Genomic DNA, 22,835 nt, shown 5'->3' with positions numbered 1-22,835 from the left:
AATTATCAAGGCTGATTTCAAGCAGGAAGTTACATTTTCTAATCTGAAGTGGGCAGCTAAGGTATTATATCCTTTTAAATAGATTGACCTTGATTATTGTTGGGGAAAATCTGCAAGAAAACACAATCGAAGTGGGAGGCTTTATATTGTACAGGCCTACAAACACACACATATACACAGGCTCAATTACTTCAATGCACAGTTTTTCCATATGTGTGAAGATTACAGCTACAGAGGGCTTGCCTACCTAGAACCTGCAGTGATTAAAGACTGACAGATGAGAAATAGAAGGTTACAATAAATTCTCAGATGTGCTTCAGCAAAGCCAGTTCTGTGCTTTTGCCTCTGCTAGCATCAAGAGCAGAGTGCAGCTGGAGTGAATTATTTAACAGTCTTGAAATCTCCATCACTACATCTCCTCATCGAACGCTGACAGCGCTCGTCCATGTTGATGCACACGCACTCTTCCATACGCACAAAGACATTCTGAACCCTGCAGTCTGCTTTAACTTCAGGGCCAAACATTCCATTTATCGTCCATTAAGACCCGAGCAGACAACTGCCCGCTTCCTCTTTTCCCCCCCTTTCCTGCAAGTTCGTAACCAAATGGGCTGCTGTCAGAGAGCTTTTAAAATATCTGCCGGTGCGACTTCATCCCATTCGCATGCTGCACTTCCATTCCACTTTTGTGTTCGCCAAACCAGAACGGAACAGAATTGCTATTGTCACTAGTATTTCACAGCACAGAGTGTTGCTGCTGAACTGCAAACGGCACAAGCTTCCACTCTGGGGCTTGCGATTGGTTGTGATAATGGGGTTGTGTGTTGTTTTCAACAAGCTTTCATACCTGTTTGACAGCACAGAGCATATCAGAGCAGCTTTCAAATCACAGATGCCTCTTATTAGTGCAGCAGCATTATGCGCCTGTTTTCTATAACCAGATGTATCTTTAAATTTGTATTGCTCAGTAATTACTAAAGGGAAACCCTGGTTTTATTTTCAAGTTAACTGCTGAGACCTGCAAATGTGGCTCTTTACTGACAACAAAGTTAAACGAAGCAGGAAACACAAGCGGCCAGACTATCACACTCACCCTTTATCTACCACTTTTTTATGGAGGTAAAACAAGCATGGTAGGTCAAAGCTGAAGCCTGTCTGTAAACTTTGATGGACTTTTACAACAACCATTGGATGTTTGGTTTTACCATTCCCCTTTGTTTTCTCTTCCAACTCGTTTGGCCTACCTGGGTCTACCTCGACTAACTTCTTTTGAGCAATACTGCTGCACTTCTAGATCTCATACAATAAACCTGTCACCATATCTAATGATGATGATCGGAGAATAAGATGCAAGATGTAATTATTCTTTAATGGGATTTCTTTTGTGGGGAATGTGAGCACACTGTCTGCTGTGCTTATAAATCCAATGACCTCTTTACTGGGGTAAAGAAGCATGGTTTTAGCTCTTACCTTTACCAGGAAGAAGGACACTCCATATGTCAGCAGGGACCTGGCGAGCTTCACATACTTCACTTTTGCCTCAATCTCCGTCATCTCTCCACAGTTGTTATGATCCTGGACAAACAATACAAGTCACATCTCCACCTCCTTCATTGACTGATCATTTCATATGTTATGTGTTACGTTATCTACATGTTTTGTATTTTGTATTTTAGTGTAATTCCCAGGGGCCGCACACAGTTTCAAACACTTTTAAATGCAACATTCCAGCAATGTAATGTACATACTTGGAATATTTTCTTCTCGGACCCTCTCGGCTTGATGTACTCTTTAGGTAGGAACTCCTTCAGGCTACAGAGATAAATGCCATTTTTAAATAGTTACTCTTTTGAGCTACAGACATTTCCCTTTCTGTTAACATAGCTTCACATATGAGGTCATTCTTGCCCTACTGCCTACATATCAGACAACATTTGTAACAGCTGACATCATCCCTGAGCTTTCCACTGGAGGAAATCCCTGAAGCAACGGCCTGTACTGAAGCAGGAGATAACCACTGTGTATGCACAGCTGTGAAATGAACATCTAAAAGGTACAACATGCTGTACAGAGTTACTGTGAATGTTGGTGTCAATGCATCTTTTTGATAAGGAAAAGCTTACTCCAGGAATCCGGGCTTGTGTTTGTGCTCCACGTGGGGTCCAAACTGGATCTGAGCCTGGATGCCTGCGAACTCACAGGCTTTATCAAAGGAGACAGGGTGGGATCCATTCAATATATCATCCCTAGCCTGAAGGAGACATGATGAGAGAGGGAGGGGGGGAGTAAGTGAGAGGCAAAAACACACATCCAGGAAAAGGATACTACAAAGGCCTGAGAATTATCCAAAACTCCATAATGAGCACATCATTGTGTGCTTTGAATGCACTGTGGCTTCAGCGAGGACGTCTTCTAAGTGAATGACTAAGTGTATTTCTAGAGCAGGGACATCATCACTGAGACTCATCCACACAGGGGAGCCACATAAGATGTGTTTGTGACAATAAGAGCCACTCTGTTGGCTTTCAAATGTAACAGCTCTGACAATTTGTCATCACAGCCCATTAAATGTTATTAATAAAGAAAACGCATCACAGGAATTTACCAGTTTTTCACAATATCCCGTCTGCATTACAGAAGGGCCCTCAATATGATGTAAAGAGATCTAATGACTGGATTTCTTTTCCACCGCAGCAAAACAGAAAAGAAAGAAGAACGCTTGTGCCTTGTTTGGTGCTCTAGGTACATCACTTATGTTTCAATGCTTTTCAGCCAGGCGGTCGACATTATCTTCCCCATTTAGGTAAATGGAAAGGGAGAAACCTTTCTCGACATCAGTCAAATGGTTGCCAGTGTGTGCTGTGTTCTCCAGGGGGCAGTCAGCTTTTCTCTCACTCCCTCTTTCTAGTTCTCTCCTGCAAAATTAATGGCTGCAAAAGCTCGATGCCAGTGAGAGAGACTCCATCAGTGATTTTTAGCATTAGCATATCGGTGCACAGCGTGGACTCGGCTCATTCTTACGTCCTATTAGATCAATGAAAAACTAAGCGGCAGCTTACTGCTGTAATGAGGACAACAATCTCCTCCACTCACAATCAAGTCCTTTCCCCAGTGCAATTCACAGCGGAGTACATACAGTAAGCTCTTACTGAACACAAGAAGACACTCTAAAATTAGCCCTCACACATGCCATTCACTCTGCTACTGTTCACCAGACGGTATTACTGTAAAGTAAGATGCTAAGAAGTCAATGTAAAATTTGACATTTCCAATTAGGTTTTGCTGCTTGTCTGCAATAGCCTCAGTGAGGGTTTGTATTAACTTTACAATCTGTCCAACAGCACAGCTGCCGTAGATACTAATATGCACACTAGTATGTTATTATCATGTTTTTGGAGTATCGTAGTTATGCATTTGCATATGTAAATATGGTTTCAGAAACCAGGTCACGCCTTTCCTGGTTTTGAGAAATTCAGATGGGCTTGCTGGAGCACTGATTATAAGGATACTGTTGGATGCAAATACTTTAACCAAGTTTCACTGATACGTCTTCAGCTCCAGTTTCCATCTGCCAATAAAACAAATAATATTTGATGATCTACACCATAAACTGAAAGGAAAGTTTAACACCGGTAATGCAAAGGATACATTTTATCGGTTGTTGCTCTCACTTTCCATTACTGGCGAAAAGATGAGGAAGCCAATATCCTGCAGAGTGGTAAATGCAACAGTGGCCAAAGTGGGCTCATCCTAAATTGCTGCGTAATTCAGGTCCGGAAAAGACGGTTTGACAGACAGATGACCGTTAGCCTGGATTCTGGCCTGTTTAGAAGTATGAACAAGGAGGTAAACAACCAGTCTGTCTATGTTCCATATGAATGTCATATTCCACCTACATGAATAAAATGGTGATAGGAAGAACACTATAGTGGTGTAGGAGTGTATCAGCCCTGGACGCCTGCTGAATATGAATGGAAGTTGCCAGTCAGGCGATAACCACACAGCTGTGAATGAGCTGGCGACAGTGAAGTCTGAATGAAACGGCTGAGGCCAATCAGCTAATGCAAACAGGACACATGTGGAGCAAAGCGTTTTCCATATGATCAAAACCTGGATAAGATTAAGAAAATGGGATACTGTTGGCATGTCAATACACTTTGCTTACGATGCAGTATATATTATATCATCCAGTTTGGCATTGCCACATACAGTAAAGTTTAAGATCAACATTGAATTTATTTATTGGCTGGGTCATTTTGAATGAATAACTAAACATCAGATGAAGCAGACAACTTACAGGTGCACGTCTCTCTATTTGGTCAAATGACTGGGCAGATTATTCCGCCATGATTATCAAGTGACCACCGACCGTGACTTTTCTCAGAGCGGATATGGCAAGCGATACAGGCGCTGGTTTTACGGACATTTTAGAGCTGCACGAGTGGAAGTGAAGCACAAGACATCGGAGGCTGTGACACATACAGCCCGAGGCTACAACACTGAGGTCAACTTGTCCACCATGGCTCAGCACACAGAGTACAATGCAGCCTTCAAAATAAATGCTGACATAGGGATACACTAAAGTGACTAAATGCACACAATACTCAATCAGGATGGTATAAATCAGTGAGTAAAGGAATATTTAACAGCTTGATGAGCTAAACAACACAGTTGTATTCTGGAGACAAATCCTAAATAAAAGATGGTTCGGGGGCATCCTGGGGACTTATTACGCTACAGTTCTGTACCTGGACTGGCCTGGTTCAAATCAGACCTTTGGTTCCTTTATTTTCTCACATGTCCAATAAAGCAAAGATGCTTCACAAGCTCTTACAGAACTATCGATGGAAGACAACATGATGAAATGTCAGGAGGCAACAGGATACATATTATTTTGAAGACAAGTTCTTCATCTGTCCCTGCTTTGGACTATGCTGTCTCACGGTACAAATAGTATGCTTTCAGAATCAACTAAAGTGATGCAGAGCAAAAGCAAAAGAGCAGGATACACAGGGGGATGCTATTGCTACAGAGGTTTATCCTGGTCTTAGCACAAATACATGACAGAAAGGGAGTGGCCAAGTAGTAAAGGAGATTAGTCTGTTACTGGCAGAGCTTCCATTATGTGTATGTGTGTGTGTGTGTGTGTGTGGGTTTGAAATCACGAAAGCTAAATCAAATCATTAATAAACATTTGACATCATCGCTTTGTCAAAGAAAAGCCAGCAGTAATGTCATCATCCACACAATCTGAATTCAATTACTCAATCCTGCTGAGTTTCTGAGAATTACAGGAATTCTGAATGAGGAAGTAAAAAGCTGTGTAAGAAAAGAAGACAAGAAGTGGAAGACAAGCCTGGGGTATGTTCCACTCTGCTGAAGATCCCTCTTCTGGCTCTGTTTGGCCTTTTTAACACAGTGACAAATTAGAGCCAGTGCCATGTGAAGAGTCTCTGTGATCTGCCTGTGTAACAATCCCAGTGTGTGTCAGGGAGAGATCGAGAGGGAAAGATAGATGGGTAAGGGTAACGGAGAGGCAAAAAGGAGGCGGGGGCAAGGGGCGGGGTTGTTATTGTGAAAGGAAATATGAGTCTGTGTTGAGCGGAGAGCATGATACGCACCGCGCTGTGATGTGTGCTAGGGTAACAGGGTGGGGATGTGTGTGACTATGTCAGAATGAGTGGGAGATGGAGAGGGAGTGGAGACAGGCGAACTGGAAGGGAAGGAAACAGAGGGTAAGAAAAATAGAGGCAAAAACAGAAACAGACAGATAGAAGGGAGGAAAGCTGCAGGAGCAAGCTGCTCTCCTCCCTCCTCCTGGGTGACTGGATGCCTTTTATGAACATATTCAGGAACGCAGTAGGGATCGAAAAGATGAAGGGAGTCAAATTCGTACGACTACACACATTTCAGACCTGGTATATATATATATATAGTTTTTGCAGAGATTTTGTGTGGGAGAGCGAGCAAGGATACTGTTTCCAGGAGGGGTTAATGTGCGTGCAGTGATGTGTGCAGTGAGCAAACCCTGACTAGTGCAATACCGGACTCAGCAGACCCCCACCAAGGATCCCCTCCGGTGCCAGCAGGGCTTTAAAAAACTGGTTAAACCAACACACTCACAGATAGAGACAGAGAGAGCGAGAAAGCCACTTATCTATTAAACACACACCGCATCAACCACACGTAACTCCAAATGCCAAATATCTCTCTCTCTCCAGCTAGATACATGCTGCATGTTGGACAAATCTGCAAACAGGAAGTGTTTAGATACTGATATGACTCACTGCCTCTGAAAACCCCTGAACCTTATGAACAACTATTATACTACAATAGATATAACCTCCTCAACCCCATCTTGTTGAGCTTGCCAAAACATAAAGAACGATAGAATGATGTTAAAGATAATCCAGCAACATTAAAACATCTGGCCATCTCAAGGTTTGAGCCCAACGATGGGCAATACAAACAGCACTGGTGTTACTTTCAATGGAGAGTGTAAATGTAAAAAGACTAATGTTATGGGAAACCCAGAGGAACAAGGATTAGCTGCACTAATCAATATTTATATATTTACAATGGATCAAATGAGCACAAGTGTAATTAGTAAGTAATGTGAAAGGGGTCTCCTGTAGTGACAAATATACAGATTGTTCACATATTAGCATCTTTATAAAATGAGAATATGTCAATGTTGTGTTTACACAGCTGGTTCTGCTGCACTCAAACAAAGTACAGCTTTTCTATCTGGAACTCCCCACAAAAAAAACCCCCAAACAAAACATTGCAGTGTAATTCATATGCTAGCCTGCTTGAGTCTCATTTTTCAGGTTGAGCTGTTACAGCAAAAACATGTGGACGTACAGTAGCTAATCCCCTCTCTTCTGTTATTATTATTCTTTTTTTTGCTACACCAGCATAGAAGTGTTTGTAATTGTTTTACCTGAACATAGAGCAGGTTTAGCTGCACAGGGTCCCGCGAGTCCACATTCTGGTCCGAATAGAAGAACTTGCGCCTGAGCAGCAAAGTCTCACTTTCCTCCACTCCCTGCTCTCTGAACGTCCTGCTGTGGTCCAGCCAGTTCACTGCCCAATCAATACACACACTCTGTTACCACACGCGCTGAAATGAATAGACATTAAATTTACAAAGATTTTGCTAGAGGAGAATACGGATGGTAAAACTAACTCGGCAGTTTGGAAACGTGAAACCAATCAGCTTCGACAGACAATCAACCAAATGTATCACAGGGAAATGAAAATCTTTCAAAGCTAGTTTGCAGTCAAAGTTAAAATGTGATTTGTACAGTTGCATGCTTCAAAATATAATTGGTGTCCTCTGGGCTAAAGATAACAGTTGTAATTCCATTAAACTTTGATATGTCCATGCAATAAATTAAAAAGCACATGTCCAGATGACGGTGTCGAGTCAGATTCACGCATGCAAAAATAAGAAACGGCCGTGAATGCATTCGAGATATCGACGACACGCTGAGGCTTTTGCCGAGCTCACACTCACAGTCATCATCCGTGTGGAGTTTGGCTTTGAGCTTTTCCATCTTCCTCTCATCTCGAAGCTGCAGGGTTCTGTCTTTCTTCAGCGTCCCCATTCCGTCCTCCTTTTTGTCCTCCGTCACCTCTTGAATGAGGGAGTACTCCTCATAGTTGGTGATTCCTGAAAAGGGGCACAAGTTAGCCAGGGAATTCTCAGAGGAGGGGATGCTTCAAACTGGCATGATAACCAGTGCCGCGATAGAGAAAGTGCCTCTGCAATTCTTTTGCACTCTCTCTGTTTTTTTTTTTTTTTTTATCTCTTTCTCTATGCTTTGAAACAGAAGTGAAGGAAAGCTGGCACAGAGCCAGCAAACTAAAATGGGAGCCGAGGAGGAGGAGAAGCCAAGCAGAAAGACCTACTCCAAACAAACATTTTCAAATAAAGCTATCTGCCAGGCACACATCCCTCTCCTCCTCACCCAATTGAGCTTGATGGCAGCCCATTATAATTGAAATAAACAGCTTAGGGAACACCTCTGTGACAGGAAAGGATGGCACGTTCTGGGCCTTAGGAAGAACACTTCAGCATTTATTAGAAACAAGCTTGTTGTAGCTTGATAAATCATGCCCATCGTGCTCTGAACAAAAAGTGATTAGGACTTTATCAAGCATACATGAATGCTACAAAGTACTTAACAAATGCTTCTGCTTAAATATGAATTCAATAGCATGTAATAACACAGGAACATAATGCAGCTCAGTATGACGCTAAGTGGTATGACTCGGACTAAAAATAAAATACAGATGAATAATTTAAGCGTTGGATGACGGCTTGACAAGATTCATATATTAGCAGTACTTGGAGAATATCACTTACCTATTCTACTGCATATGGTGACGAGCAGCTCCCCGACAGTTTTTGAGTCATCCACCATGATGGTTTTAACTGCGCCGTCCAGCATTTTGATCTTTTGCGGCCTTTGTTTCTTCTTATACTCCAAAACATCCTGAGAAGAGAGGAAGCACAATGACTTCCAAAACCCCGCTGACTGTTCTCGGATAGTAAACTGCATTCGCTCCCAGCGAGCAGCGAGGCATAAATATCTCAGTTAACGATAAAATATGTAAATCACTTTAGGATATGATAAGTCACACTGACGGTTCTCCACCCCAAACTATAGGACGTAATCTTACTCCATTTCGCATCATGTAATAATCCAGGGTTCTTCCAGACTCGAGCCAGATTCCTTTCCTGGGGTCATCGTCAGACAGGAAGAGGCCATAATCTGACGCTGGAACACAAAGTCAAACACAGCATGCAAATGTAAATGCATATAGATTTTGCTTACGTAAATGACATTTTATGAGTCATCCACCAACCTTGTCCTGTCTGGGCTTCTGGGACTCTCTCTCTGATGATCCTGCAGGCGTCATAAACAGGCGTGGATGGTTCGAACTGCATCGTCTTCACCACATTGCACTGGCGTACACAGATCTTTAGTGACAAAGCCACCATCTTGGTAGGTAGTTTAATGGCCTCACCGACCCACACACCTGGAAAATACACAAGTAGAAACATAATGTAAGTGTCGGAGTGTGTAAAGTCATAGTGCTGGCTAAAATCCCAAATACACGGCCTGTTATGTTATCAACAAAGCATTATTAAAATGTCCTCTCATAAAACAAAGTGGAAAGAGGAACTCCCAGACTCAGAATACAACATCAGAAAGCACAGAAGAAATCATCACAATTATCCTCTTGGGGACATTCTGACCTGTGAAATTGAACGTGTGCGTCAGTCCGTACCCCTGCGTCAGCAGCTACTCATTCTTCCCTGCTGATCTGCTGATATTAAAGGGTTAAGTGCATGGGGAGCCTCTGCCTGATTGCGGTGTGTGCGTACAGAGTTTTCTGAACCAAGGCAAGCGACATAACCTTTCAGCAGAAGAAGGTAAATTTGTGCAAATCTCTCTAATCGTCAGCAATAACGGGAGCCGAGTCAAAACACAGAAAATGACATTCCACCGCCGCATCATTATTCGCTCTTCTCCTGGCTCGCACTCTCCAGCAGAAGCAGACTTCACTGTGAGACAAATCAGCGAGTGTTTTAGTCACATACTGCAATTAGGGTGAATCAATTCAGATATTCTGAGACTCATAAAAAGGAAAAAAGGAAAGAGACTGATACTGCAGAGCGTTTCTCCTCTTTTCTGACCTTGGCTTCAACAGGAGGAGGGATGCACATGATGAATAGGGCCATCTATACTCAGAGGGCTCTCTGCCTCATTCTTAACCACGTTATAGACCTACAATCTAGTTATTACATTATTTTGTGAACAAAAATGAGTCTGTGACACATTCAAAGCTTACCAAGCTATCTCTGAGAAGATGGGTGTATCAGTATAGATTCAACTTCTCAAGTACTGAACTATACTGTATCACAGTACTATATTACAGCTCTGCAACTAATGATTATTTTCATTGTCATTTATTATTCAATTAGTAGAGACAGATTCTCTACTAATTCAATAATCATCCATACTTATCAGAATATGCTAAAAGAAATGCCCTTCACAATTTTCCCAAACCCAAATTGCTTATGTTTTATAATATATTTATATGAATATCATAGAAGACTTGGAAAACCAGCATATAGTCAAATTTGAGAAACTGGAAGGAATTAATTTTTGTGTTTTTCACTTCAAAAAAATTACAAATTAATTGATTATCAAAATAGCTGCATCAATTAATCAATTACTCTACTAATCGTTTCAGCTTTTCTGTATTCCAAATTCTACTTCAACCCTAAAATAATTTGAGTATTTCTCTCCATGGCAAAAGTCCAAGTATTCCCAGTGACACGATTCAGATCTCAGGAATCAAAGAGTTTTTTTGTGCTCGGGATTCACAGCTCATCCACAGGCTTCTTTTGAGTCAGAGCAGAGAAAATCAGAAAGGTACATTTTCTATAATGTTGTCGTTGTGAATGAGCCCACCTGTGACTGTGGCTCTATCATGGCCACGGGTTCCTTTCCAATACCCCCTATCCCTCCCTGTTCTTCTCCTCATACAAAGTGGGAAAGACGAGCACAAAGAAGAAGGGGTAATGGCGCCGCATGAGCTGTCCCCTCTACAGGCCTGCAGAGAAGCCCCACAGAGTTTTTGTCATCCAGCTCTTCCGCAGATACTTTCTTTCAGACAAGCAGCTTTAGACCCAAGACTGACAACATGACAGGCCACATATGCGCTCACAATATAGACTCACAAATAACACCCACACCTAAAATATAGATAAATGTATTTTTGTTGAAGTTTTGCAATATTTTCAGATGGGTACGCCTGTGCCAAAAAGCCGATATTACCCCTGACAACGGATATTTGCTTAAGATTATCGTCGGACTCCTGCTAAAGCAACAGTCACTTTGGGATCTGTTGTGAGTAGCATCAGTCACTTCAGAGAGTAAGCACTGCAGAAAGCACATGATGAAACCCAAGAGGATAATTATAATCCCTGAGCTTACAGTCGTGTGAGAGCACATTTTTCACTACGATCCTCGTGCAAACACTCCAATGCAGCCAGCTCCTCATTGGCTCTGCTTTACAGCATGGATGGATGTCTGAGAGAGGAGCAATGAGAAACAAGTCCCTTAAACGATATCTGTTGAGTCTTATCTCTTTTATTACCCTTTCTAGATCACTAGGTAGACCACAAAATGTAATTTCCAAACATTATCTCCTATGACAATCCCTAGTCCATCAGAAAAGAGTCCTGCTTTGAATTAGTTGCCACTACTGTAAATATTAAGACATGAAAATGGGCAAAGAGCAGCCAAACAGGGACAATTCAATAGAGACCAGGGGAGGCAGGAGCCATCTGGAGAGGATACAGCTCTACTGATTGACTGTAATATCAGCAGCGGTGAAGAGCCCGAGAGTATAACAACTGCTGCAATCACTGCACCGGTCTGTCACACAACAACCAAGGAGGTTACTTAAAGAGTGGAGGCCCAGGCCTGAGCAGGACCAGTCTCTCCCAAAAGCTTCTAATAGAACAACGCACGTAAAGCAGAATGACCGTCCAGAACATCACGGGGTGTGAATGAGAGTGAATAACATTCTTTCAAGGACACCAGGCAAACAATGCTGTACAGGGGTGCTTCAACTGTGTGGCGTTTATTTGATCAATAGCAGAGTAACTGCTTGTGTGTTTCACATGCAGTGTGAACGACAAGATGTAAGACATGCAGAGCACAACAAAAGCCAATTGTTCTTCTGAAAGAGATACGCCTGGGCTACTTGGAGCCACAGCCATGATTTCAAACTGTGAAACATGCGAGCTCATATTCATGGCAAAAACATATTGCAATTACTGAACAGTATGTGTCATCCATACTATGCAAGACTGTATGCTGCAAATCAGATGTCAAGGTACTATTGTCTCTTTAATCAATTCATGTGTTCTCTAAACAACCCAAGATCCATGAAGACAATGCAAACACTTGTGCTTGCAACTATTCATAGTGCATATACTGTAATTCATTATTCTCAAAATGCCTAATCTAAACCATCCCCCCACATTGTTACAGGATTGTCAAGGTCAGCCCATTAAACTGAGTCCACAGGAGGAACAGTAATGATTCCCTGGTAAACAAGGCTTTGTACACTCTTTCTGCTTCAGCAGCATTTGGGAGTAGAAACAGAAATAGAGATGCTGATGCAGACATCTCGTCTTACTTACACAAACAGCCACTCTGGGGTAAAAAGGTAGATTAGTACGGCAACTCTAAAGCAGGCATAGTTATTGTTAAGGATGACAATTAGACTTTAACAAGCTGTGATGAAATTGGAAAATAACCCCCAAAGCTCATTGGGATAGCCAGTGAAGAAGCAGGAAAATACAGTGGCGGCTGCCTTCACTGAATTGGCATTTACTACGCTATATTATCTGCAGCCTGGTGGATTATTATTATTGTTTAAATTAAGCATGTAGTATGTCGATAGCATCAAGTGGAGGGCTAAGAGTAATTCCGACCTCAGCAGTTCTCAGGACTGTTGACAACAGCAGGATTATATCATGTGTGCGTTGAGAAAATGCGAATTGACTGAACTGCTCCACACCACATCTCCTCCTACTTTACATCCTGCACCGACACTCGGAGCACAACATCAGCCATTTATACTATCCCCGTCCGACTGAAAGCAAGGTCGGTGATGCAGGATAGTAGTACGTTTCCGGAGACCATTACGTTTTCTTGGAACACAGACAACGAAGGGTCACATGACAGCAAACAAGGGTTGTTGTTTTGATCATCTGCGTATTTAAATCTAATATTACTGCAACCCAGGAACTATATTTCTGTAGAACTCCACAACAGAGAGATGTGTCAAGGTCAGGTGTGTCATTTCCTCCAGATGTGAAAGCTGTTTCTAAATCGAATAATCTAATTATAATTTTGACCGCTTCGCATCCAAATTTGAATTGGATTGAATCAGAGCACTAACAGCGCACAAGAGGTAGGCATTAATCAATCATAAATCATCATAAATACATCTTTATTGTGATTGTGAGGCATACATGATTTACAACTACCATATAGCAAATTATTATACATATATTTAATAGCCAAGGGCTGTCATATAAGTAGCAACACGGGGCCACAGAGACATCATTCTGTCAGATTGCCTGCACCACATTAATAACATGAGGATGATATGATTAGAGTAAGATGCAAAAAATACTCGTAAGCCGCCAAAAGAATGATCGATGAAGCAGGATCATTCATTCACGAGGTGAGGAAGGTGTAAAAATACAACTATTAAAGTGCTGCTTTATTATCACATTTTATTGTCAGATAGTAGATATAAAATGAACCATTCCCTCTGGTGCATTTCCAAATGTCCACTTTCTTTTGCCTTGCAGAGACTATATTCTTTTCATTATCAAGATGCTCATTTCCTTGCAAAGAACACCCACTGAATCTGGAGTCTAACTGAATGCAATTCAAATAATTAATAAGTCAAAGGCTTTCGACCCTTATCACTTCCTCCAATACGTGTCAAAAAATGTATTAATCATTGCTTCAGCTCAATGCAACGATCACAGGAACGACCCTTGCCATTTAAAGTTCACCAGTATTACTATAAAAAAAGCTGTCATATTATAAGTGGCTTGCATGGTATTATTTCACTTAATACAGTGTGAGTCAAGCAGTGGTTATTAATCCAGATACAAAAAGACATTAAACCCATGCTCTAAATGTAGAGCCACTTTTCAGCCACATTTAAAATGGAACCTTGCCGCTGTGACCCAGTCTCCGGACTTCAGGCTTTGCTCCTGGGCGACACACTCTGCTGCTGTAATGCAATTTGAGGGTATGGATGAAGACAGAAATAATGAATCTTGCCCTTGTCACGGGGAGGGAGAGAGCGGCTCCTATTACGCTAAAAATATCCAGGGGAGTGGAGCGTCCTCCAGCAGCAACGTTTCAAAAGGATCCTGAGCAGAAGCAGTGCAATAAATGTAACGGTTTCTTCCTGCTCTTTAAAGACAGTGGTATTCACTAAAGCTACAATAGCAGCAGATTAGAGAAATTATATTAATTCTTAAATTGTAATTCTTGAAGATTAGATGGCAAATCCTTCAGTAAATTGAGAAATTCAAAGAGTGGGCATCACATGTACTTGGCTCAGTTACACCAGAGATATTATTGGTTCAGATGGCCAAACAGTCTCACAAAGTCTGACAACACACAGAGTTATTTAATATGCACCATCCCTCATCCCTCATTTAGAGATGTGAAGAACGAGCTTCCTAACAGATGGAGACAGAAACAGCTACGAGAGGAGGAGAGCTCCACCCAGCTGCTGCAGTGACTCAACCGATGAACTAGTCTTTCAGTCAGTCAGTCCATCCACTCAGTCAGGGGGGGGGGGGGTACTCATGTTTACTGGTGGCTCAGACAGATGTCGCCCAAACATTTTTCTTTCCTTACCTACAGTGATGGATGCAGATCAGCCTGAAACAACAAAGGACTCAGCCCACAATGATTCAATTATCATTATCAACCGCATTTTTAACCATAAATCTCTGAAGGAGCATTAACAGCATGCGGTCTACTAGCCTGCATCTGGTTTTCACTGATAACTACGCCAGACGAAGTGATGTAATGATATGAGACAGGTAACATGTTTGGAGTCAACAGTTAAAAATGATTCGAGTCTAAAGAATAGTTTGCTTAAAAAAAATGAAGGTTACAAAATGTTTTATCTAATATAGAATATTAGTTAAACAATGTATTATAAAACCTCCCATCATATACTCTCAGTATTAGTGAAGTGTTCTTTCTCATCAATGAGGGTGGATCACACAAATTAAACCCACTATGGGTTCATTTCTCTTTTATTAACATTGTGAGTTTTTCTCTGTGTCACACCGGAGTATATGTGGGTATGTAATTGCTGTATTTATGATTACAATGAGAATAAAATGCTGAAGTGGTGCTTGGCACGTAGCATTAACATCCAGAATATAATTTCATACCAGCAAAAATGCAACAAATTTCCATTTTTTGTTGAATAGTGTATAATATATCCCACATATAATACACAATATGTCGAGTATAAAACGCAATGTCACCTTGGTCAAATATAATATATATGCGCTCACAAGGTGACATTAATCTGAACCAAAATACAGTAGATAACTTGGTATTACTAGTGTTACTGCAATGTGTTTGTTCAGCTCAACCAACACACATTTGCAGTTTGAGTTTTTGCTCACAGAAACAAACAAACGGACAGCTTCAACTGAACCTTTGTTCATAGGAAACCCTGAGGTGATTGAGTGTTTTGGCACAGTGAACATGAATGTTTCAGCCTTCTCTCCCTCCTCTTAGATGCATTTTGTACCTTATGTGTGTTTTTTGTCAAACGACAAACTGACCTGGAAGCACACGTTTGTCTGTCATCTACGACGCAACTCGTGTGCAGTGCAGTCAGTGAAGTGTAATCAGCTCCACGGATCACACCAATCACAGAATATCACTCTTAACTGAGGTGATGACATGCGAGAGGAAGACATTTACATTTATATGGCTTGTACTTTTACATAAATTATCCTTCCATTCTTTTTAAGTGATTGTGCTTCGTTTTCATTTCTTAATAATTCTAACCAAACCATGAATAATGAGTATTTTATCAGTAACACATAGACAACCACAACATCTTTTCAGTTACCATATAACAGCTGTAGAGAACCCCCCAAAAAAAAGATCCAATTTCAGTAGATTGTAAATTCAAACCAAATCAAAGTGTCCTCCTATGGATTCCTTCAGTCATGTCCCTCAAACCAAAAAGGAGACTTACAGTGATAAGCCTGCTGTTTCTCCTCTCTGCTACACTTCCTGATAGTAGGACTACTGTATGTGCCAGCAATACAGTATGACATAATTGAAATGCCATTTCATTAAATGCAGACTGACAGAAGCAGGGAGATAAAAGAGAATCAAGGAAAGACTCAGCAGATTTGACAGTAATTAGAGAAAGAATATGTAAGTACAAGGCAGACAAAGAGAAGGCTCATGAAATCATTGCATCACAATTACAAAAGGTCAGAGTTAAGATGCCAAACCCGCTGTCAGCATTGATCTGCCTCCATTGCAACAAAATCAAACTGATGCAGCCTCTCCTCATGAAAAGCAGCAGCTTGCGAAATTCTTTCTTATTTAACGAAGTCTGTGAGTTAATGCCTGAGATTGTAGTACAAGTAAATACAGTATAATAGGTAGAAGGTGAGGGGAATGTGGGAGTTTGCGTGCATAAAATAAATCCACACATATGAACATACCAAACTGGCTTTATTGACCTTAATATTCAAAATGCATGAGTAATATAGACAACACACCTCTGGCTCCAACAATCAGTATATTCTGCCTGAAGTGTCGTGTCCTGTAAATCAGGCGACAATCCAATCTAAGGTCTGCGCTGCCTCCCAAACACTGAGCCTCTCTCTCATACTTCAGCAGCCGACTGCCTACTACCACTTGCATGCTGATTACAGTATCAAGAGCAGTGGAACGGAACATACACTGGCTTCTCTCCAAAGCGTGATAAACAGAGGGACTCCATCAGCATTTTACATCTTCTGGCATGCTGTAAAGGAAGAAACCTGACACACAAAGCGAAACCAAACATTTAGCTAAGAACGCCACAAGCAGACATATTAGTTTAATCGTGACATGCAGTTCCTTTTACTTTCTTCCGCACAATCTCTTATTATCTGTTCTCTTAGTGAGCTTAGCGGAGTATTCGATTTACCACTTACCAACATAAAGTATAACCACATCAAAGAGGTCTCTGTAACAATAAAATCTCCTGCTGATGCTGAGGGAGACCATGTTGTTGCATGAGGTGAGGTTCAGGGAGAGGCCATGTTGTTGGCCCATTGTTTCCAGATCAGCAGCTCCTGCCCACAGTTGCCATGGCTGCTGCTGTGCCCACCTTTTCCTGGACATATAAGGCCGGACAGCAGCAGCAGCAGCCACATCCACTCTGCCCTCGGGGCCGCGGCTGCAACTGCTTCCAGGGTCACCTGGATGTAGGGTGGACTCTGCAGTGATTTCAGGACTTTCAACTAAAGTCAGCTTTTAAATGTCGAGCCGACAAGGTCAAAGAGGGAGCTTTGGCCATGTTAAAGGCTGCTGTGTCTGTATACAGGACTTGACTATACTGTAGAATCCTGGGTTTCATCCGGAAGGCCTCTCGGCTATCCTGTCATAAGTACATTGGAAATGTTGAGCAGAAAGAGAGATTGAGGGAGTTGACTTTGATTCACCGAGATGGAGCGTGTCTGAAAAATGAAAATACCTTTATGTGAAAGTGTCACTTCAGTTGAACTGCTATGTTGAAGGTTCTGCAGAGAAACATAATGTAACATGCTGCACAGTGAGAATGAGAAACTGGCTGTGATATCGTCTACCTGGCGCATTGATCCCCCCGGTGTAGTGAAGAAGACGTAAGTGTCTTATGTGTACAGAGAAAGGCAGACAGAATGTACAGAGAAACCACTTAAGCAAGAACCTTTTTCTTTCACGCAATGAACCAAACAGCTTTCTATAGAGGGCACTCTCAAAAGGATAAAAATGATTGGTCAACATCGAGAACGAACAATAAAAGTTGAAACCAAACTTTGTAAGGCCAAAGCAAACGAAAAAAGCTCATTATTCAGTTAACTTGGGAGTACATTCCAAGCGCAGTATCATTGTGAGACTCCGTGCAGCTTTGTTTTCCTCTCAGCGAGGACTAAAAGCACTGGAGAGTCAAATGTTTAAATTGGCTGGAGGCCGCATGTACAACAACTTTCCCTCTGACAAATACTGTACACTTCAGAAAGTTCTTCAAGCTGAGGCTGTGCGCAGGAGGCTGGCCAACAAATTGGAAGACTTTTCTGAAGAATGTTTCAAAGACATACGTGTTTTTAAGAAGATAGTTTTTCTGATCAATTCTACTGCAACAAAGTGAGGAGAGGTGGATGAGATAAATGCATTTCACTCATTTGTGCCTTGCTATAGGAATATCCATTTGAGGATAGAACAAATTTCAATTTTCAAATTAAGTGAAAACATTCATATTAGGACAACCACTTGATTGTGATGCTCTCCGAAACAGTGAGCATCTTTTCTCAAATATTGAAACAAGGAGAAAAAGTTCAATGAAACATAAATATATCTTTCAGAAGAGTATAAGTGTAAACCAGCCTGTTATTCTTACATTAACAAAAGAAGTTGATGTTTTCTGGTAATTCAGTAAAAACATATGAAACAACCATGTGGTTTTGTTTACTCTTGTGTAAACAAATTACTTAACAAATGAAAAGAACTGAGTATTATCTCAGTCAATGAAATACAAAAATGTTATATCACGATATCTGATGGCTTCATCATGATATGATTCCATCGAAAGATGTTAAATTATCACATTGAATTATCCCGCAGCTCTAATTCGTGGTTTCAGAAAAATGCAATCACAGAAACAGCAGTGGTTACTTTGCACCCCTGGTATCTAGTTAGGACATGTGAAACATGTAATACAGCACCAAGTGAGACAAGCAATACTGCAAAGCCAGGGACAGAAAAACCCTCCCTCTTTCCCCCCCTAAACCATGTCCAAGTGTTCCCGATTACTAGAAACAAACATCTCTGGCTTAAATCCGCAACATAAACATCTGGTCAACTAACCACCCACAGTCAATATCCTCAGCATATTGTGCAACAGGGTCAAGTGATGAGAAGCATCACGCCGACTACTTTAAATTCTTTTTGCGACCGCCTCCAGCTCGGAGCCGAGGCGACAGATGGGAAACACAGCGACACACCTCTGGACACGTCTCGCAGCTGGACCCATGCTGAGATAGAGGAGCCACACGATACAGAGTGGAGCATGTAAGGGCTGCTGCCATGCCTAGTTAAGGACTCACAGGCTCACCATTTCATGCTCCACATCTGCTGGTTACCATAGCAACCCCGGTTTTGGGCAATTCCCAAGTCAGACGACTCCTGTCAGCACCGAAGGAAAAATGGGGCTTTTACTAAGCAGAGCAGTTTGCACAGAAAAAAACAACAACCCATGAATGATAAGAAGCCCCGACTTCCATTAGTGGTTCCTAAGATGGTTACTGAAGTTGCTTCAATGGTTACACACACACACACTCAGTGTTTAAAGAGACAAACTGTCACTACTGCAGATCAGCTGAAGTGTGGCTGAATCACTTTTTCTGAACTCACTCTGCAGTTTCTCAAGAGGCTAGATACAAAAGACTCAGCAGGAGATTTTCAATGATCTCAGAAAATGTTCTGCAACTGAAAGTACTAATTAAAACCAGAGCACAAACGGGAGGGGCGAAATGCAAAAGAGACGCTATCATTACTGCTGAATCACAGCGTTTGACTCCGCAAAATACAAGCTCCAAAACCAAAAGCAAACAAAGACCTCTCCCATGTACAGTCATGCAACATTTGTAAATCCAGTCACTATTTAAGCAGTTTCACTTTGCTGCTGCTGCAGTTTTGGGAAGATAAACTAAAGGAAAGTCTCATCTGTGTTTCATCATTTAGGCTTCATCTGTGCAAAAACACAGTCAATTGCAAAGAGCAGGATTTGCTATTTACTAAATGAGTGTGAACCACAATACATGGATCAGAAACTTCCAAAAGAATGGCTGTATATCAGAAGGGCTTTACAATTACAAGCTGGTCATTATGACAGCATGGGTTCAGTTGAATGCCCCAGTGTGGGTTTCATACAAACAGAAGCAGCGGGAGCCGATCATTAGGAGTAGGCGTCTGCAGGGCCGGGTCCCAGTAGCTCAGCCGGAGCCTGTGTGAGAGGTTCTCCGTCTCACTGGGGAAGTCCAGAGGAAACATGTCACAGGCCAAGCACTCCCCAGTTCCCCTCTCTTTAACCTGATTACTGTAATGAGCTTAGGGACTGTTGGATGCACAACATCTTATGTGGATGCAGACAAACACACTGCACTCACTCACTCTCTGCACTCTCCCTGGCAGCTGAATGCAAGGCCCATCGTCAGACTCCCAGCATAGCTAGATGGCTCATTGACCACAGAAATCGTAGCGTAATGGATGAGAACCGGATACTGCAATCTGGTCAAAGGCGAAGCCGGTTCAGAGAAACGTTGTCCAAATGCTAAGGAAATGATGCAAGCCAGTGAACGTCTGCAGAGGAGAAAGTTATTACCATACATGGAGGATGTCAACAGATGGTATAAAGACACAGAGTTTATGATCGGTCCTGCATCTAACTAGTATTTTGTCATGGATGGGGCTTCGGGAAACAGAGGTTTGATTAATTCCCAAATCCTGCCAGGCTGTTGCTCATGCAGCTCGTTCAAGAGTATCAAGCAGGTGCATGTTTGCTGGAGTAACACGGGAGTTACTCTGCAAGACACCATGTTTGAAGTTGTTGTTGTAATATATCTGCTTCCAGGTGCAACTCTGAATAATGATTAATAGACTCAATGTAGTATATCCACAGTTGTGTATGTTGACTAAACACCAGTGTACAAATATACAGTGATGAACAGATCTCAGCTTTTACAAATGCCACAATAGCCAGGTTATCAGGGAGCCCACAACAGCTTTAAAGGAACAAGGAAATAAAACTCCATTAACAACATAGTATGCAAAGTTTAGATGCGTTTAAAGACGCAACTGGACAAGTGGCTCGTTCATGAGTTTGCTGAAAAACAACTGGTACTGAGAAAACCATCTTATGCTCGAAAATTTGTATATTTTGAGTTTATTATTGCATTTGTATAATTAATGTCCGAGGAGCCTGTAGCCCATTTAATAATCATGCAGTCGTTCAGAGAAAACTTAATTAAAAGTGTACATATTTAACTGCATTGCTTCGGAAAAAAAAAAAACATGGACATACCCGACCAAGACAGGAGGAAGAGTGCGAGCTTGAGGCACTACTAGTCATTTTCAAAGTTACTGTGCATAACAACTTTGCAAAAGTGAGGGTAGATTTAAACAGCAGTGTGGGAGGTCCTCTGCAATCACTGTGTTTATACATAACTTTCATAATATTCTTACTCACGTTTTATGGCATAAAGATTGTTAAATTAGCAAACCCTTTTACCCAATTAGTTTTAAAGATTAACACATATAGAGCATCAAAAACCCTTTGGAAACCTGGGCAAGGTGTTTAGATGGTTCAGTGACCAAAATATACTTCACAAGGGCAGTTATTTTCCTCCCTGCAGTCCGAGTGTAATTAAGTCTGTTCCCCCGCCCGTCAAAGAGCATTTGGTGAAGGACAACGTGAATGCAAGAACACTTCTCAAAGAGACTTAAGAGACTGTGAGATTATATTTTCTTTGAAGAAAGTCTGTTCATGGCTTACACTCTGCTGATTAAAAATTCATGCAACTGCAACAATTCAGACATCCTTTGGTATGGCTGTATAAAGATACACATACTCTCTGAGGGTGCTATCAGATGAAGATGAGGTTTGATTGATGCCAACATAGTTTGTTATTGACTGCCTATGTATGCTGCATCCCTTAAATGACACCACTCACTATCTCACAGTTCTGCAGTTTTTTTCTCCTTCAACCTCCAAAAGAGAAACAGGATTTCCCAAAGTGGCACGAAAACACTATCCATTTAGGGTGTGTGTGTTGGTGCACTGTAAGTATATACTGTAAAAAGAAATTGAGCCCAAAGCCAAGATGTGTCTCTGCATCTCGATGTTAGTGAAACTCAAGCCCATTAGAAAAAAAGAGGAAGTTTTTCTCTGTGTTGATTTACCTGAAATCCACTCAGTGATGGCTAAAGGACACATATCCTGAGGAATGAAAGGGATCCCTGGTGCACTAGGCAGACTCCACAAGCAGTGATGCACAAAAAGACATTCTAGCTCTGACATCTCGACCACAGAAGGTAACAAAGAACCATGACTTGCAGTCAAATTACCCTTTGCGTCACAATATCCACTGTTTCCTAAATGATCAAACGTGCATCTGTAATGACAGCAGCTCTAACATCTGTAGTTATCATCCTCTCTGTTGGAGATATATCTTACTGTGATAGCACAAATGTAACACATCTACTTGCCACAATTGTCATGCAAATCTCAGTTTCCTTTATCAAGTCCTGTCCACAGGAGAACAGGTGCATTTGTAAGACACTGCAGCTTTGCAAAATGACTTGAAGCCTTGTTTCGTTCTGTTCATGTCAGTTATAGCTTTTTCTGAGACAAAGAAATTGCAGGAGCGATGGTCTTATCACTTCTGTCTAGGGACTAATTTTCAACCAATGTGACTGAGGCTCTGTACACGAAAATACAAAAAATGTAGTAGACAAAGAAAATACTGTATCATAGAATTTGACAGATGACATTTATAATACAGAGAGTTTGAAAGAATATATTCGAGTCTATTTTTAGACATGCTCGCAGTACGACGCTGGGGACGGCATTGCAGGTCGGTCGGTCGGTCCACCACTTCCAGACTGAAATATCTCCACAAATATTAGACTGTTATTCATGGTCCCCAGATGATGAGTACTAATAACCCCTGACTTTGCATCTAATGTAGCACCACCATTGGGTCAAAATCTAAATTTCTCCAATAGTTTGGTTTATGACCAAATACCTGCAAAACTAGGAATTCCCATCAGCCTCAGCTGTACTTGTGTGTTTTAGTGCCAATAAGCAATGTTAGCCTGCTAACAAGTCAAACTAAAACGATCAACATTATACCTAATGCACATCAGCAGGTTAGCATTGTCACTGTGAGCATGTTGACATGTGTTGACATTAAC

The 22,835-nt window shown here is 41.5% G+C and overlaps 1 protein-coding gene across 5 annotated transcripts in view; it reads right to left on the bottom strand.

Annotated features, from left to right (window-relative positions):
- tln2b (talin 2b) overlaps nt 1–22,835 on the bottom strand; it is a 74,338-nt gene that overhangs the window by 36,937 nt on the left and 14,566 nt on the right. For 4 of the 5 annotated variants that reach the window (XM_031870670.1, XM_031870685.1, XM_031870678.1 and 1 more), the window contains exons 1-8: nt 8,875–9,010; nt 8,689–8,786; nt 8,372–8,501; nt 7,520–7,675; nt 6,944–7,086; nt 2,124–2,251; nt 1,749–1,812; nt 1,471–1,575 (exon numbers count right to left, since the gene is read on the bottom strand). In XM_031870670.1, coding sequence (XP_031726530.1) covers nt 1,471–1,575; nt 1,749–1,812; nt 2,124–2,251; nt 6,944–7,086; nt 7,520–7,675; nt 8,372–8,501; nt 8,689–8,786; nt 8,875–9,010 — 960 coding nt within the window. Of the gene's footprint in view, nt 1–1,470; nt 1,576–1,748; nt 1,813–2,123; nt 2,252–6,943; nt 7,087–7,519; nt 7,676–8,371; nt 8,502–8,688; nt 8,787–8,874; nt 9,049–22,835 lie in introns of those variants that run through there. The other variant, XM_031870660.1, reaches the window with a different exon arrangement.

Source organism: Anarrhichthys ocellatus, unplaced genomic scaffold (genome assembly GCF_004355925.1).
Source record: "Anarrhichthys ocellatus isolate YVR2014 unplaced genomic scaffold, GSC_Weel_1.0 scaffold2, whole genome shotgun sequence".
Taxonomy (NCBI): Eukaryota; Metazoa; Chordata; class Actinopteri; order Perciformes; family Anarhichadidae; genus Anarrhichthys; species Anarrhichthys ocellatus.
This window is presented reverse-complemented; position numbering and strand designations above follow the sequence as displayed.